At 34.0% G+C, this 19,671-nt stretch overlaps 1 protein-coding gene across 4 annotated transcripts; it reads left to right on the top strand.

Moving 5' to 3' along the window:
* Nucleotides 1–10,914: 10,914 nt before the first annotated feature.
* Nucleotides 10,915–14,818, top strand: LOC112285115 (phospho-2-dehydro-3-deoxyheptonate aldolase 2, chloroplastic). 4 transcript variants are annotated; one of them, XM_024525653.3, is made up of 3 exons: nt 10,915–11,180; nt 12,499–12,749; nt 12,874–14,818. In XM_024525653.3, exons 2-3 carry the CDS (start codon nt 12,557–12,559, stop codon nt 14,289–14,291), a joined length of 1,611 nt encoding a protein of 536 aa, XP_024381421.1. In that variant the 5' UTR covers nt 10,915–11,180; nt 12,499–12,556; the 3' UTR covers nt 14,292–14,818. The 4 variants fall into 4 exon arrangements, with proteins under 4 accessions (XP_024381421.1, XP_024381419.1, XP_024381423.1 ...); XM_024525651.3 differs by having other exon boundaries at nt 10,916–11,303; XM_024525655.3 differs by lacking the exon at nt 10,915–11,180 and adding an exon at nt 11,206–11,327.
* Nucleotides 14,819–19,671: the final 4,853 nt, after the last annotated feature.

Below are 19,671 nucleotides of genomic sequence, written 5' to 3'. Positions count from 1 at the left end.
TTTTTCTATCACGGTGAGTTATGAGTTCGCAAGATACTTGTAGAATATAGTGGTGGAAGATGAAAACACGTTTTTTTTTTTTGTATATTTATATTTTTCAGCATTTAATGCATTTCAGATTTACTAAAAATCTTCATTTAATTTTTTCCCTATTTTCGAATAATTACTAGAATTAAAAAAATAGAATGAATAATCAAGAAATAATTTCCCTCTTTAATGTTTGTTTTTCTAGTTCATCCCTGCAAACATAGGTCAAAACTTACCTACCATTGATAGAAACCACTTGATTAAGCCCAGCTTCAACTCCACGAAGAATTCAGCTCCGTGTAAACACGATCTGCGAAAATTTATCACATACACAATTCTTTAGTCTCTTCGACCTTCCTTCACCTCAACGCTGTTTTCTGAAGCTAGCTGATACCGTCGGTGACCTGTGCTACAACTTGAGTGCCTGATAACCGATCTGATGTGAAGAATTTTCCATCCAACCTTGAGAGATAATGTCTTACAGGCCTAATGCATTGTTGTGGAGGTTGCTGGACATGGTGGTACGGAATCCGATCACTGCACTGCATGATTCGGCATGCGAATTCATCGTCCACGAAGGTTATGGCTTCGGCAACATGGATTATCATCGCCACCTGAATGATTCGAAACCTCCTCGCCACGACTGGTTTCGAGTTCTGCCTGAAACGATGCGTGTATGTCAGATATTCTGGATTCAGACCTAATGAACTGGCGAAGCAAGGTGATCTGAAGTTAGCGTTCAGACCTCTTTCGATCTAGCCTCTTCAAAGAGAGGAGGATCGACGCTGGTCGATGCTGTCCCTTGTGCAATGCCTTCCTCTCCTGCATTCCCTGATAGTGTTCCATACGGAATCATTCCACCTTGGCGCCACCAGTGAGGGCGATCGCTACCACTCAATTATTGTTCAATCGGCAAATGTAGTTCATCAGACACCATTTTGTAATTGACTTCCTATGTCTTTTGCGTCAAAGACTGTAACAGTTTTAGCGTCTTGTATAATCCCCCTCTCCTGCTGAAAAATTTACATACTGAAATCTACAGCTTCAGTAAATCCTGGGAATCAGTACCCACAGGAGCAGGTTGAACTCTGTGTTGATTTCTAGACTGTAAGTCATACCAACTTCAGTTTTTTAATTTTCCAAAAAAATGAACCCAATCAATCAATCACAACAACTTCTACCTTTTCATATTGTGAAACGGCATGAGTTTTTTTTTAAAGTGATTTTGACATAAGTTTTAGTTATTTTTTCAAACAAAAATACAATTATATTGTATATGAATGTTTCTTAGGCTACAAACACATCCAAAATTGCTTTACCTACATCAACTATACCTATACATACACTCAAGGCCTTTGATTAGCTCATCCAAATCTCTTTTTCTTTGTTTGTGTCCAATCCCAAACATCCTCTCCATACTCTTTATTCAATGCAAATCTCACTCTTTTCTTCATTAGTCCTAGGCTAGGACAAGAAAGAAGGGATATGGATTAGCCAATCAAAGGTCTTAAATAGGTGTATAGCCATTTGGAGTGTGCTTGTAGCTTGAGTCCATATATACATACATATATATATACACACACATAAGAAAAAAAACTCATAAGATGTTTTTAGAATAGACATGAATAAAAAAAGAATCTCATTAAAAATATATATATATATATATATATATATATACACAATCAAACCTATCAAATCCAATACCATCCATGGATGTGATTAGTACTGAATGTTTCACATAAATGTATTTAAGAGTCATATACTCAAATGCATTTTTCTCTTGCCATATCTTCTCTATGTAATTAATATGGCTATAATGGAACATAGATAAGATAATTGTATTATTGAATTGTAAAGATAGGTAATTGGAGCCGTTTTTAAGAAGTTTTTAGAAATGGATCCAAGTTGGTGGTCCATGTGAAGCCCACCATAGAACATCCTAGAAGAATTAAGGGTGGTTATTTAGGTGGAGCCTACGTTTAGTCCTTCTAGGAGTATTGTTATCAAAGTGAGATCCACCACTAAAATCTTCTAAAAAGGTGATTATCTTGATGGATCCCACCAATAGGAACATTCTAAAAAGTTCTAGGATGGTTGAACAAAGTATAAATAGGACTAATAAAGGCCATTTGAGACATTCAATGAGATATGGCTTTGGTCGCTTTCTCTCAGTAAAATTTGGTTTGTATTTTTGGTTCAATTTTGTTCTATTTCTAGTTGCTCTATTTTGTCTTTCATATTCTATTTAGTTTAATTTTGTTTAATTTTGTTCAAGTCTATTTTGTCCTACTTTGTAATGGAATTCATGTTGCTATAGACTAGAAGGATTTTAGATCTTTAAGAGAATTTAGTTTTGTTTCATTGGTGTTAGATGGAGTATTAGTCTATTCTTTAGTAGTATTTAAATAGCCACTATCTAGTTACAGGTTAGTTATTGTGGTTACACTAGTTATTCTTTTGGGGCTACCACAAGTTACTTTTAAGAAGTATATTAGAAGGGTAGAAGGCGTTATAATAGCAAAGTTTGGCAAGGAAATTATAGCATGGGAGATATGGCGTAGCCATCTTGGATGGAGGCTCACGTACAACACTTCTTAGACTAGATAGCTACTTTGTAAGGACAAATAGAAGCTTCTAAGATAAGGAAATTGACATCTACTAGGTTGAAATTCAGCAAGCTCGAAACATATTTTGGAATTTTGAGACAAGAAGATGTATACTAGTAGCTCTTCAACGTGTAATAATACCTCCAATTATTTATAACAAGCATCATTCAAGGCATTATGTATGCAACTAGCTATATGAGAGGTGTTGTAGCTATTTAGTGGCAACATTGAGCTCAAAATTATAGAGCTCAAGGTGGATTTTGTAACTAGGAGGAATTTTAGACCAAACTTAGGAATCAATTTTGGCCCATCAATGTAAAAAAGTTAGTATGCAATCAATTGATTAACCTTATACAATCCAAGTTAGTATAAGATTATGTCTCTCGATTCAAGTTTCTATGTCTCTAAATAAGTAATTTTTCAAAAGCAAAGATGATGGATCAATTTCTACAAGGATTGAAACGTGCGGTTCAGCAAGAGGTGGAATTAAGGAATCTATAAATATTTGAGGAGGTACTTAGGATTGCAGAGAGGGTTGATGCTATAGATTTCAAAAACCGTGGAGCATAAGTTATAGGACAAAATCCTATGCCACTATCTAATATTATGGTACAACAACCAACACCAATGAAGATTGACACCTTGCAAGGACCATTAACACTACAGAAATAACAAATATTGGCACATAAGAGATTATGTTATTATTGTTGTGAGCCATACCATCAGATCAAAGATTTTCTAAAGCATCAAAATTCAAGTACCAATAAATCAAGGTGGATTCAAAATCTTGAGGTTGACTAGGATGATAAAGAAGAAGAGTAGGGAAATGAGACTCCCTAATAAAAGCACCAAGGGATTGTACTAGGAAATGTTATTGTCTCTCAAAGACAAATGGCATGACCTCCGATAACTATCAAAAGGGTTGATTGGTGTGTCTAGTGGATCGAGTAAGAGGACAATTATGTTGAGTGCTTATAAATTATGATTCTACAAAAAATTGTATTTCAATTGAGATTGCTGATCAACTTGAGATTAAAACCAAGGGAATCAAAAGAAGAAGTATATATCTAGCTAATGACCAAAAGAACATATTAAGTGAGACATGTGAAGAAGAAATCTTAAGGTTGAATAACACTTATGCCTTGAGAGAGAAGTTCAAAGTAATAAAGTTCAGATATGACGTTATACTTAGTATGCTATGGCTAGAAGTGGAAAATAAGCAAGTTGATTGGCTAGTAAGAAAGATCTTTTTTAAAGACAATGGATACAAAATAATTCTTCATGCCTCTGTATTGAATGATATAACAAAATAATTTGCAGCTAAAAGCTTACTTGTAGGAATGATCTTTATGAAGGAACAAATACAACATAAGTAATTGGTATATATGGTGGTTTAAAATTTGGCCTTAGTTGTGGAAAAAATAGCCAAAGGAGTAGAACATGCAATGCAATCCATTCATAAATATTAAGATATTTTTCTAATTTACTTACTTAGTAGTATGCCACCTAATTAAGGTACCCACTTTTAAATAGAATTATTACCTAGAGCCAAACTAAAAAGTATGCCAATTTATTGCCTAACACCAAATGAACTTAAAGAGCTACAAAAGACATTGAAAGAAGGGCCTTATTTGAAAAATCATGTCACTATAGGGAGCACCTATATTCTTTGCACCCAAAAAGGATGATGGACTTTGGCTTTGGATTAATTATCAAGGCTTCAATAACTAGACTATCAAAAATGTATATCCACTTCTATGTATGGATGATCTTCTTGATCAACTTTGAGGTGCAATCATCTTTTGCAAATTAGACCTTTGTAGTGGCTATTAGCAGCCACCTATTACAAAGGAGGATATAAAAAAGATGGCATTCCATACGCAATATAGACATTTTGAATTGCTTGTTTTATCTTTTGGCCTCACTAATACTCCAACCTCCTTCATGAATCACAAAAACAGACTATTTTGAAATCTTTTGGATAAGTATGTAGTTGTCTTCATAAAAGATATTCTAGTTTATAGTAAAATTCATAAAGAGCATGACCAACACCTGCAAAAAGCATTGTACTAGCTAGAAGATAATTGCTTCTATTGCAAGCAATTAAAGTGTGTACTTTGGAAGTTGAAGGTCACCTATTTAGGGCATGTAGTATCCTCCCAAGATGTGCATATAGAGCAAAATAAGATGAAAGCAGTAGAAGATTGGCCAACTATCAATGATGCTTTTGAAGTTCGCTCATTCTTAGGCCTCGTTGAATATTATTGCCATTTTGTTTGGCAATTTCTACATATTACTGCCTCATTGACAAGCCTATTGGAGAAAGGTGCCCAATTTGAATAGAAATTGGAGTAACAAAGCACCTTTGATAGATTGATGGAAGCACTCATTTCTATTCTAATATTGTGACTATATATTCTCAACTTCTCCTATACACTTGACATTCATACTTCCGACTTTGCTATTGGAATAATCCTTCAACAAAACTTTAGTAGAGGCCTTCAATCCCTGACATATGAATCAAGTAAGCTCAAAAGGATAAAGCATAATTACTCTGCACATGATTGAAAGTAATTAATAATTGTACAAGCCACAAAAGTATGGCTACACTATGTATTGGAAAATATCATAAACACATGTAGAAAATATGAAATCATGACATTATTTTTTGGAAGAACAATTGTAGTTTTTTGACATTCAACTTGAGTATAAACAAGGGCAATAAAATATTATGTTGGACAACTTATCGCAGAGACCAAACTTGAAGGCTGAATTGGAAGATAAGGCAAAAGTTGCTACTATTAGTAGTGTCAATATGATATTTTCTATGTTATTATAGCCAATTCTACTACCTACGGCATATTCAGAATAAGTGACCATGGACCTCATTACATGTTTATTACACACGCTTCATAATTACACTACAATTGTTGTCTTTGTGAATCAACTCTTAAAGCAACTTCACTTTGCTGCACTACAATTTGATATTGATATCCCAATACTTATACAGATCTTTGTTGGCATTGTCTTTTATTAATATGGATTACTTCATATCATCATTTTAGACAAGATCCACACTCTATGATGAGTTTTTGATAGGCCTTGTTTAAGCTATCAGATATATGACTTACCATGTCTATGGCCTTCTATCTTTAAATAAATGGATAAACGACACATGTAAATTGGACCTTGGAGGATATGCTCTGAGTATTGATGGCCGTTCACTATAATAATTTGAATGAATATTTGACATCCTTGGAGTTTACTTACAATGATAGTATTCAAACAAGTAGCAATCATTTATCATTCTTCTTTAATACCAATCAACATTCAATTATGCTAGCAATTCTTTATTGTTCTATCAATAGCAACAATCCAATAATGAGAGAATTTATACAATGACTTATAACTATCTTATAAGAAGCATGGTACTCCTTCTTTATTAGATATAATTGATAAAAGTCATATACAGATAACTATTAATAATATAAGATCTTCCAAGAGAGTGATTAGATATTATTCTCTAGTGTCAACTTTCCACTTGTTACATCAACCTAAGTCCATAAGCTCGCATTTTGGTGGCTTAGACCATTTTGTATTTTTGCAATGATTTCTAATATTTCATATCATCTCAAGTTTTTGCCATATATTTGGATCCATTTGGTCTTCCATGTTTTGTAGGTCAATGAATTTCATATTGAACCAAGGTACTTCTTGGACCGACAACAACTACCACCACTATCAATTGTGATTGATGACCAAAAAGAGTATGAAATAGACAGTATTTTGGAGCATCGCTACCTTTTGCAATGGACGTTTGCAACTTCAATACCAAGTCCTTTAGAAAGGCTATCTTATCTACAATGCAATATAGAAACTTGTATAGAACCTCATCCATAGTCAAGAAACAATTTTGAGGTACCATTGAGAATAAAACAACGACATTTTATATTATTAGAGGAAGATTAATTATAACAGTACATGAATAAAATAAATTCTATTATTGATACATAGAAATAGATAATTGGAACCATTTTTTAGAAGTTTTTAGAATTGGAGCTAGGTTGGTGGTTCATATAGGGCTCATTATACAACATCCTAGAAGAATTAAGGGTACTTACTAAAGTAAAGCCACTATTAGGGACATTCTAAAAAATTCCAAGATATTTGGAGAAAGTATAAATAAGATTGACCAAGGCTATTTGAGGCATTCGGTCAAGTATGGCTTTGGTCGCTTTCTCTCAATAAAGTTTTGTTTAAATTTTTTATTTTATTTTGTTCTATTTTGAATTGTTGTGTTTTATCTTTTATGTTCTATTTTGTTTAATTCTATTCAGTTTTATTTTGGTTCATTTTTTCCTACTTTGTTATGGAATTTATGTTGGTATAGATTATAAGGATTTTAGATCTTTAAGAGAATTCAAATCCGTTTCAGTGGCTTAACAAAGTCTTTTTGAACCTCATTTATGACATTCATTCACCATTTTTTCTTGTTCAATCATATAATATGTAGTATTTTTATGGATGCAATATTTTGCATGGTATAGAGACTTGCAAGAATATGCTAAAAAAAATACTTCAAAAATAATGTGCTTTCTTACACACTTCACCAAACAAACAAGAAAACATTATTCTCATTGTTAATGTCTTGTAAAACTTGTATTCTTATATATACACTCTTATTTTCAAATAAACACTCTTGTAGCTCTTTGTTGTTACAATACATTACAAAATACCTTACTTGGAAAAAACACCTTGTCTTTATCATCCTTTGGAATGAATAAAAGAAGGCAATATGCACAAAGTTTGTTAGTATACCATCAATGTTACAAAAGCAATTGACAATTTTGCCCAAAGATGAATTTAAACTTGCAAAAGCATCCCTTTAAAGCACTATTTTTGAAATTCTTAAGAGAAAAAATGAGTATGTTGATTTGACTATGTAGGACTTAAAAGTAAAGCGATCGTGCATAATGAACCACTTAGAGCCAGATAATGCTCCAGCAAACTACATGCTATAATACATGCATAAAGAAATTTGCTTCTCTAGTCCTTTTATTCAAGCCAAAGCCAAAATATTTACCAAGCAATTTAATATTTTTAAAGAAAAATAATTAGAATTTTCAAAAAATGAATTGAATTCTTTCAAGATTGTCATGACTTATATCATTTTTTATATACAAAAAAGCCACTTTAATAAATGTCCATGCAATAACTAACAACTTCCTAAGAATTAAGCATAAAATCAATAAGTGTATTTTGAGTGATATTTATAATATAGACGAAACATAAGTGTTTTACTTTGTGACTCCAAATCATACTATTGTTTCTCAAAAAAATTAATGAAGTAAATAAATAAATAAATAAATAAATCAAAAAAATAAAATTTAATTGTTTTTAGCCATGACCAAAAATATTAATGGCGAACATGACCTAGATTCTCTTTCCATCCACTATGCAAAAAAAATTAAAGTGCTTCATTAAGAAGACTAATATTGAGCTTAGATTCTATTATTTTTAAAATAAAAAATAGATAACTAGAGTTTTTTTATTAAAAATAACTTAAACATATTAATTTAAAAATGAAAGCTATCAATTGTAGTATTCTTCTCATTCTAGATAATATACTATTATACATACTTGAAAATGCTATTCTTAAAAATGTTGAAATTTTCTTCTTAATTCCAAATGCTACTTCAAAATACAACCTTCAAATGTAGGAATTATTGCTTGTTTGAAAAGGTGCAATATGAACTTTTATCTCCAACATGCTATTGATTGCAAGGAAGATGCTAAATCATGCACCAACATCTATACAGTGATTCAACTTCAAGTAATGAAATGAATTAAGATAATATAGAATAATATCTCTTCAAATATAATTTCTAATTATTGAAAATATATAAATATATTTTTATCTTATAACTATAAAAATAGCAAGCTAATACTACAAATATATATATATATATACATTTATTCTAATAATTATTTAAATAATATGAATAGAAAGAAGTTTAAAATAGATTAAAGTAACTAAATTTAATAATATCTTACATAAAATCTTCTTGAAAGCTCCATGGATGTGACTTTGACTTTATATATATTTATAATTAATTGATAGTTTAGAAACTTGGCCAACAATTTAGCCACGTGTCACACATATTAGTAACTTGTAATATAAGCTAATTATGTAGCACACATGTAAAAAACTTGTCTTGTAAGTTACAACATGTGTTTTGTAAGTTGGACACATGTTGGAGGTCCTATAGAACTTTGACATATAGCTTTTAATTAGATAGTATATATAGAAGCAAGAGTGAAGCCTTCTTTACTCTTATTAATGCATTTTTAGTCTTTAGTCTTGTTTCAAAACTTTTTAGACTTCTTACCTTCAGCAATAGCCATTTCAATTTAATATTATATCAACTTTGAGTGATTTTTTAGTCTTTTTGAGTGATATAAGAGTATATTGATCTTTTAATCCGTTAAGATTCATATCCTTGACAACTAATTGTAGATTCTAAAGTCTTTTCTTTTCTTTTTCTTCTAAAAAGACTTTAGAATCAACTGCAATTAATTTTTGTTTTGAAATGCACATGAAATAGCAAATTTCCATGAAAAAAAAGTAAAAAAGTAAAATAAAATAAAATTATGGAAAAGAACTCAAATCTGCCACTAATCTTATCTGCATTTCTTTTTGCTTTTTACTCATTTTATCTTTTCTTTTTCAATGTCCGTGATATTTAAAAAGCTTGTTTTGTGAGACGGATTTACATTGGACATCAAACGATCTGATGTTTTTTTAAATAAAATAAAATGACTATAAAATGAATATGCAAAAATCACATTTCTATTTTTATTTTATAGTTGGTTACTTGTCAAAAGTATGAAAAGCATTTTCAAGGAATAAGTTTATCAATATTAATACTCAAGTTTGTAAACAAAGGTAAAAGAAAAAAAGACAAAAACAATGGTATGACAATGGAATATGTGATAGTGTATGAGTTTTGACCTTCATGAATACAAGATGTGTACTTTTGATTTAAATTTTGCAGTTGAGGTGGATCTAATCAAAATTAATGTGAAGTTCCATTCTATTCAAGAGATAGTATTTTTAATTTTTATCTATTCTTAAAATATTGAAAAAATAAAGGAATGGTGGAACTAGAAGTTGAACCTTTGTAGTAAAAATCTTTACATGTTTGTGAACATTTGTGTATTCATTAATGTTAGTTAGTGATGAATGATGCTAAAACAAGAGTGCATTTGTATTGCTATGACTTCACTGCGTGTAACCTTAAGATATGAAGCCATTGTAAATAGTGAATGATAGCATGCCTTCAATTCCAAAGGCACATGGACTATAATCATATGCTTTTATTATGTGAAAATCACATGATTATTTTAAAATTTTAGATACAAATGGAATCCCTGATTTTTTCTTTTAGAAAAAGCTCACTAATTGTTAAAAATAAAAATAAAAATATTATAAGGTGCCAAATAAAGAATAACAAAATTGAGATATTGAATGATCACTAGTTTAAAAATGCGTGACGTGTGTAAAGTTGGTGACCTATATAAATTTAAATTATTTGATATTGGCATCTATACAAATTATGAAAGTATTGATTTTTTAAATAAAATAAAGTATATTTAAAATATAATAATAAATAATTACAATCAATTAGTTTTAAGAAACATATAATTTACATTAAATATAAATTTGATTAAATATTTTTAAAGTAACCCAAATTGAACTTTTGGGCAATCTATTCTCTGAAATAAGACAATATTTTCTATAATAAAAAATTAATTAACTAAAATGATCTTGATGAACTACTCTATTTTTTTTTTTATTAAGATTCTATCACATACATATTAAAAAAAAAAAATAAAATAAAATAAAAAAAACATAATTGACAACAAGCAAACATCTTCATTCTCAATGTAATTATGCCTTAAACTTCAAAATGATACTTTAACCACACAATAATGCAATAAGTTAAACAAGAATAACAATCCCCCTCCCCCTCCATTCCACCCAAGTCTCATCCTCGGAAGCCATGCCCGTAGGCAGGCGGGCAGGAAATCGGGCAGGAGAGTAGGTAAGAGGACGGGCAGCGGACGCGGGCGTCGTCGCGCACGACGAGCGCTGGCGCTGGTCAAGCGCTGCGCAAGCTCGGTCGCGACAACGCGGCTGAGAGCTGGGCGCCCACCATGGCTTCGTGACTGTAGCAGCACCAGAAGAAGAAGAAGGAGCAGGAGAAGTAGGCTTTGACTACTACTACAGTGACATGACATTGAATTGCGTTAACCCCGACTCAACTCAACTGAATTGAAGGCAAGGAATGGCGAGCAGTGCCGGAGACCAACGTTCCATTCACAACGGCGGTTTAGTAAAGCTCGTCACAAGTCCAACCTGAACCGGCTTTCCTCCCTCAAAGCCCGCGGCATCGAAGAACTTTTGGTCAATGCAAAAGACCTTGGAAAAAAACACCGAGACTTTGGCGGTAAATTCCAAGGCGCAGCTCACCTGTCAACCCTCAGGTCGCCTCGGACCCTCCAGCGTGCTGCCTCTTTATCTCACAGTCTTCGCATACATTTTGCACACACCTCATGCTGCAGTGGATCAAGGCTGCTAACATTTTTGCGCGGAGATTTGTCTGAGAGGTGAGGGTTCGTGGGTGCGAGAAGGTGTAGTTTTATTTCTGTGCTGTTGCAAGTTTGAGTCCGCATTGTAGATTGTAGTAATTGTGTTGCAATTTTGGGAGTTGGGGGGGTTGATGGTGGTTGTGCTACAAGATCTCTGCTTTTTCGCTGCCGATGTGAAGCGGGTGGGTTCTAGGTTTGGATGGTTTTGTGCGCTTTTCTGGTTGTAGGTCTTGTTTGCTTGCTCTGGTGTTGTGAGTGAAGGTGCTGCTCCGCATTGTCGTGGGCAGCGTGCGTTGTGTTTTGTGTGTGGGAAGGTTTGGATAGAATTCGGACTGTGGTTGTGGTTGTGTGGTCAAGTGAAAAGGTACGAGGAGGGCGATTTCGATATCTATATGGGACCGTGTGGAGAGGCCTTTTGTGGTTCCTGCGATGTTGGTTTTCGTTTGCCCTTTTGTTTTGTTTTGTTTTGTTTTTTTTTTTTAAATGTTTGTTGGGTAAGGGGGGGGAAGGATTATTGCGATTGTAGTGAGCGGAGAACGTAGCGAAGCTCTCCGAAAGGTCTGTCACTCTGGGTCATCTCATCGCCCTGTCCCATCGCACACAAGAACATTCTGTAGTGTCGAATTTTCGGACAATAGGTCAGAGTAGTAGTCTACCTACGTTGGTTCTTCCCTTGTAGCGACCTGTGGGTTATTGTCTGTTGTATTTTCTACATTTTTTTGAGCCAACTCGCAAAACCTTAAGTACAGCACATCGCTTGAGCGACAAATTGTTTTTCTTTTTAAATTCTATTTTTATTTGTGTATTTTTTACCCCTTCGACGATGTGCAGTTCCCTAAACGGAAATCAAACGTCTGTCTTAAAGTCTTCGTATCCATTCCCGATTTACACTTTGTAGTAATTTAATGAGCGGTAGGGTGTTGCGCTGCTGATGTAACTCCAAGTTTTTTTCAATTTCTTCGTTTACTTTTATGAAATAGACGTAGCCCAAAATTCCCGCTTCTCAAGCACCGCGAATTCTGCAATTGAAATCCCAGCGTAGTTTTTCCCTTTGATTTCGAATGTCTGTTCGTGTATCGCTTCGGGGTTTTCTGTTTAAATTACTTAATCACGGTTGGCTTTGTTATCTTCGTTAATTTTAATGTTTAGTCGAACTTGAGCTGCAGGTTTAAATAATTGTTCTAATGATTGTGCATGGTTGTGAATTCTGCAGATCATTTCAATCAATCAACCTTCCTCTTCCTCTTCTTCTTTGTCCCCTTGAATTCACGATGACTCTCCTCAGCCGAGTTCTCGTCACCCCACAATTGCAGTCTCACCCCAGTCTCCATAGTGCTATCAGCAGAGGCACTTCCGTGAGGCGTCCGGTGCAAGTCAATGCCACACTCGTAAATGGAGGGTCTAATTCAAGCGTCGCAAAGGCTATACAAGCTGTGGAGCCTCTGAAGTCTAATTCAGATCAAGGTAAATGCTTTGAATATTTGCGAATATGTCTCTCCCTCCCAGTCATTATGTATCAGCCAGCGGGTGCTAATATCTATGCACAATTCTTTTGTGATTGTTTCTGAAAAATTATTCGATTTTACAGAAAATTCGCCAGGCCATAAGAATTGGTCGCCAAAAAGCTGGAGGAACAAGGTTGCTCTGCAGCAGCCAAACTACCCAGACATCGAGAAGCTTGCTGAGACAGAAAATGTACTTCGCAACTTACCCCCACTCGTATTTGCGGGGGAGGCACGAAGCTTGGAAGAGCGCCTTGGAGAAGCAGCTCTAGGTAAAGCTTTCCTGCTACAAGGCGGAGACTGCGCGGAGAGCTTCAAAGAGTTCAATGCCAACAACATCAGGGACACGTTCCGGGTGCTGCTGCAGATGGGTGCGGTGCTAATGTTCGGAGGCCAAATGCCAGTGGTCAAGGTCGGAAGAATGGCAGGTCAGTTCGCCAAGCCAAGATCGGCCGACACTGAAATGGTGAACGGCGTGGAACTCCCCAGCTACAGAGGCGACAACATTAACGGTGATCAGCCAAACCTGGAGGCTCGTATTCCGGATCCAGAGCGCATGGTGCGAGCCTACAGCCAGGCAGCTGCGACTCTAAACTTACTGCGCGCATTCGCCACGGGAGGATTTGCTGCCATACAGAGAACAGCGCAATGGAATTTGGACTTCGCAGCAAACAGTGAGCAAGGTGACAAGTACCGGGAGCTTGCGCATAGAATCGACGAGGCTTTGGGCTTCATGTCCGCGTGCGGGCTCACCCTGGATCACCCAATCATGACCTCCACTCAATTCTGGACCTCTCACGAATGCCTGCTGCTCCCATACGAGCAAGCCCTCACCCGAGAGGATTCTACCTCGGGATTATGGTACGTCTGCTCCGCTCACATGCTATGGATCGGTGAGCGCACTCGCCAGCTTGACGGGGCCCACATTGAGTTCCTGCGTGGCGTTGCAAATCCCTTGGGAGTGAAGGTGAGCGACAAAATGAATCCCGAAGACTTGGTCACTCTCTGCAACATGCTGAACCCGGAGAACAAGCCAGGACGACTCACTGTGATCGTGCGAATGGGCGCCGCCAAGCTGAGGGAGAAGTTCCCGGCTCTGGTTCGCGCTGTGCGTCAGGCCGGATGCATTGTCACCTGGGTGAGTGATCCCATGCACGGAAACACCGTCAAGGCTCCCTCGGGTCTCAAGACGCGTCCCTTCGACGCCATCCTCGAGGAGGTCAAGGCTTTCTTCGACGTCCACGAGCAAGAGGGTACTCACGCCGGGGGTGTTCATCTCGAGATGACAGGCCAGAACGTGACAGAATGCGTCGGCGGAGGCAACAACTTGACCTACGAGGATCTGAGCTCGCGTTACCACACTCACTGTGATCCTCGCCTCAACGCATCCCAAGCTCTGGAGCTCTCCTTCATCATCGCCGAGCGGCTTCGTCGCAGACGACTTGCTGGTGCCACCGGCACTTTCTTAAACACCATTTCGTCTCAGTTCAGTGGCCTGCTCTAGACTGCACCATCGGTCTTCTTTTCTTGCACCGCAAACTTCTATCAAGACTCTTTATCTCAATTACCTAACAAGGCAATGCAACATCGAGCAATTCTTTGTTTCCACCTCATTGGATGCCCCATCCTGCAACGTGGAGGATACACGTATAACTTCACCATAACTTAAACTCCTGGTTCTACTTGTAATGACGCTTTGCCGAGAAAGATATTCAGATAGATATATATATATATATATATACATACATACATACATATATATAGACAATCCGAGAGAGTGAGATTACCAGATTTTGTAGGAGCCCAACTGGGTTAATTCTTTTGATTAGACTTGATGAATGCATCAAACTCCGTTTCTTCAGCTGATTGTGTGCTCATCTTTTGCACCCACCTCATGCCCACAGGATATGATGAACAAATTACTGGCCAGTTGAGGATGTAGATGTAGGAATGATGTCCAATGTTTGCTTAGCATTTGAGCACTCTTTGATGTCAATTAATACTGCAAAAGGTGTTGTGAAGTTCACCAGATTCTGTCCACTTTTATTTGTTGTTCAATATGTGATTTTACTGGAATTCGTTCACGTTTCTTCTACCAGTTAGTGAGTTTGATGCGTGGCTGTTGAGACCTGTGCTTTGATTGTTAGTTTGATGGAGTTTGTACCCAGGTAATTTAGTAGATTGTTTTGTAGTGAAAAACAAGAAAGAATACCTGTTTAGCCAGGTAAATGGTCTTTGAGTCCTACAAGAATTAAACCTGTCATAGAGAGAATATGTATGACATTACAATATCATACCAAATATTGTGAAAATTTGATACGTGATTGACTGAATTTTTTGAAATGTTATAGTTTGTGATTTATGACAAATATTTCAAAAAGATTCACACATCAAATGGCAAATATTCAAAAAATCATGAATATGAATATGACAAAAAAAATTATCCAATTACATATCAATTGGAACTTGGTCAATTAGGGAGTTGTTTGAAGTTAATAGTCACTCTTTAAAAATTAAAGAATTCATCAAATCATAGGATTTTTAGGACAAACACCAATTTTTTTTTAGGAAAAATATCATATATACCCTTGAAATATGTTGAAATATTAAGAATATTCTTATATTCTTGATAATAGCAAATATGTCCCTCACTTTTGTCATAATTGCAAATCTACCTTTGATTTTGAGAAAGTATGATCTTATTCCCATTTTAGGTGAATCCAAGGCCTAAACCAAGTGCCTCATATATTTTGATGCAACACTTTTTTGCACAAGTTGGACCTTCCATGTTCTGTACAGAGATAATGATGTTGTTGCCACTACTAGTCTCTTTTATTACCTATGCCTTACTTTTTTGGTGGCATCAATACGTCTTTCTTTTTCTATGCCAAAATACATATTGTGCATCTCTTCAATCAAGAAGGAATTGTTGTTGAAACTGCTTGCTAATTGATTGAAAGAGCTCTACTATCCATGACAAAAGTAGAAAAAATAAAATAAAATAAAAGATTGAAAAAACTAACTGGTCTTGTAAATAAGTTAATAAAGAAAACAACAAATGGCCTTGAACATTGTAAGTAGTTTATAACTACCACATTGTCAATGTTGATAATCCATTTCATTCATTTAAAGTCAAAGTTGGAAATCTAAACAAAACTAACTTTGAGCATTAGATACTAAGTGTCCAAAGTGCAACTATTACTTGCAATTTGATGTATTTGATGGGTTGAATTCTTAGCCTCCTACAAGAGGCCTTTGAATGTTGTTGCACATTTAGAACTGACTTTGTTATATTTGAATGCCTAGCATTGAGATTCCATCGTAACAAGTTATAAATTCCTTACAGTGTTCAATGACACTAGTAGCTATTTTATATATCAACTTGTTGATAAGACGAGTTAATTTTTTTAATATATATATATTTTATTTTAAACTTTTGTCTTAGATAAAGGAGTATTCTCAATTAATTGGCAAGTAATTTAAGCAACAATTCTTTGTCAATAAAGGACCTGCATAGTATGTGTTTTGGCATGAAATGGAAAAGATGTGTTGATACCACAAACAATGTCAAGCATATGTAATGAAAGAGACATGGTAGGAGTATTAATCTCTGATTTGTAGAAGACCCAACTTATGCAAAAAAGTGCCATTGTTGTCTTACTTGGGTTCTTGCTTAAGAATGCACTAGACACCTAGTTATAGAAGGTAAGTAGAAATGCAATAACAATCCTACAAAGTCTAATAGAATCTTAAATAAACTTTAAATAAACCTTAATAATTCTAATAAAATTTTAATCAATCTAAAATAAATTTAAAAGAAGTTACAAAAGAAACAAAAAGAAGTCCTAAATTAATTTCAAAAAAAAAAATAACAAGAAATTTAAAAGAAATATAAAAATAAACTTTTAAAGAAATAATAATAATAATTTTAAAAAAATACTAGAAATATAAAATTTTAAAGAAATAAAAGAAATCATTTAAAATTACTATAAATAAAAAATTAGATAAATTTTAAATAAATTCTAATAAAATATTAATTTAATCCTAATTAAAACCTTGATGAATCTTAATCAAACCTTAAATCAAATCCTAATTAAAATCCTAATGGACCTTAATCACTTTTTAGGTCAAATCCTAATAAAATCCTAAATCCTAGACCAACTCTAATGAATCATAATGAAATCCTAGACAAATCCTATACAAACTATAATCAACTTTTAATCAAATTTTAATCAACTCTTAATCAAAATCTAATCAACTTTTAATCAAATCCTAATCAAATTCTAGTTAAATCCTAAAAAATACAAACAAAATCCTAAATCCTAACCAAATCTTAGAATCTAAACCAACCCTAATCAATCCTTAATTAAAACTTAAATCTTAAATAAAACTCTTAACAATCTTATAGGAAATTAGAAATTCAATAAAAAATGATTGAATCATTGATTTTGACTTAAACTTTGTACACCTTGTAATAACTAAGTTGAAAACAAGCACAAATTTTTTGAAGAAGATTGAAAATAACAAATAGATGATAAATCCTAAAATCTGCTTGGATATTAGCAAGCCTCCTTCTTCAATCTTCATATTGATCTCCTTAAGCCAAAATCTCTTAATTTCATTGTTAAGTGCCTCTTAAAATTCACATATTTTTTAGAAATCAAGTCTAACACCTACACACACATATTTCTTCTCAATCCAACTAGCAAATTGCTAAAGATCTTAGAAACCCTCATTAACCTTCAAAATCCCATTTTCAAGACCCCAACCCACTTGAGCTTCAATAATCTTCAATCTAACTATTTGATTATGCTCAAATTTATAACGTGCAATAAAAATAATTGTAATTATAAATCCACAAATTATCATCCATAGATCTACTACTAAACTCATCATTTTTTTTAAATATAAATCATTTTTAAAATTTTAAAATTCAGATTTATTAAAAATAGTCATAATGTTGCAAAGCTCTTACAAAGTCATTACAAACTCAAATTGCCCAAAACCAATGCTCAAAAAAACCCTATAAAGTCTTCTCTCAAATCTCATTCTTCAGTTTGCAAAAGAACTTCGGAGTTGCCATAGGTACATGGTTTTGTGTCTTGGGGTGTGATTTTGACCCAAGTTGGCAACCGGTCCTCTCCAAGTATCAATTTTTCAGTAATTTGAAGTAAATTTTGCTTTAATCTATTTTAACTCTCTTTTAAATATGTCTATATCAATTTTTTATCTAATTTACTTTGATTTGGCTCATTTATGCTTCTACAAAGTAAATAGAAGTCCCTTCTACAAAAGATAGCATTAAGACTAAAATTTTTACTACCTTTCTATAATTTATCATTGTTTTTCTATTACATCTTTCTACTAGGGTCTTCTATAATAACATCTATTTTATTTTTATTTTTTACCATATAGTCATGTTACCACATAATACCATGCCAAAATATGTGCAACATGCAATTTGGATCCTGGATTCACTTAAAATAGGAATAAGATTATACTTTATCAAGCTCAAGGGTAGATTTACAATTATCACAAAAGTGAGGGGTATTTTTTTCTATTATCAAGAATACATGGATATTCTTGATATTTCAACATATCTCAAGGATATATATGATATTTTTTTTATTATTTATTTATTTATTTATTTATAAAATTGTGATCAAGAAAAAATAATGATAATATGTATATAAAAAGAAAGAAAAAAATTAACTTCAATTAGAAGTTCATTTGAAGAATTTGATTATCAATTGCATAAGTCTTGTTTACTATATAACCTAACACAAATAGGTACCATGCAACTAATGAATAGTTTAATTTCTTTTGTGTTCAAATGATTTTATATTAGTATATCTCTATTTTTTTCTATCTACAAGTCAATTTTTTCATACAATGTGACAAGTTTTGGTAAAACCTAATTATTTTAATTGGAATTTAAAAATAAATTATTACCATTAAATATAAATATGTAACTATTGCTAAACATAGTACTGTTGAAATTTTGGCTAGTTGTGGTCAGATTCGGAGACATTATAAAGACCCATGTAGACCAATTGTATTGTTAAACCCAAACCATGAGAAAAAACAAACATAAGACAAATAAAATGCAACAATGTTCACAATTTTGTTTTGTTTTGTTTTGTTTTATTTTTCCTATCATTCATAGACAAATAGACACACAAGTATAGTTTAGTTTTGATGTCTTTACACAAAATTAAAACCACACTGAATTTATGATTAAAAAAATCACACCATGTATGTATATATCTTCTAATATGTCCATGAGAATTCGTTTGCTCATTTATGCATATCTTAAACTACATTAAAAAAATTTGAAAAGTGTTTGGTCATAAACCATCACTCTTCAGAATTTGTGTCAGGTACTCCACTACATCATCTTGACACATGCACCGAAGCTCAGTGCAATACAATTAAACATGACATTAAAGCCCAGCAAAAGAATGCATTCCTGTTATGCAACCCATAAAGTCTGGGAGGCTGAGAGTCTGTCTGAACGGGGGCATTAATGAGCACTCTCCGCTCACGCAACGAAGCCCGTCCCCTAATTCCGTGCCCTAATCTCGCAACTGCTTGTTCCATTCCCCCAAATTTATCCTCCCACACTTTCGAGGCAGCAATTTCTCTAGTTTGTTTGCAAAATTAGCTTACGACGTCGTTGTTGTAGGTGTAGAATACTCCGAATTTCACCACCCACAAATTCACGGGATATGAATATGGGTGTCGAGGTTCTATGAAGGCAACGGAATGACGCGGAGAGGCACAGGGAGCTAGACCTAGGCTCCTCCGCGCGTGAGCGCTATCCTCCAACTGTGCTGCATCACTCAAACTCGTTTAGTGAACGGCCTTGAATGATGTCTTTAAAT

This window comes from Physcomitrium patens, chromosome 7, assembly GCF_059467195.1.
Source record: "Physcomitrium patens ecotype Gransden chromosome 7, ASM5946719v1, whole genome shotgun sequence".
NCBI classification, from domain to species: Eukaryota; Viridiplantae; Streptophyta; class Bryopsida; order Funariales; family Funariaceae; genus Physcomitrium; species Physcomitrium patens.
Note: the sequence above shows the minus strand (reverse complement) of the source record. Positions and strands in the feature narration are given on the sequence as shown.

Coding starts and splice junctions, on each gene's coding strand:
- LOC112285115 (XM_024525653.3), top strand. CDS start 12,557: ATGACTCTCCTCAGCCGAGTTCTCGTCACCCCACAATTGCAGTCTCAC. Junction 12,750..12,873: donor GAAGTCTAATTCAGATCAAG/GTAAATGCTTTG, acceptor TCGATTTTACAG/AAAATTCGCCAGGCCATAAG.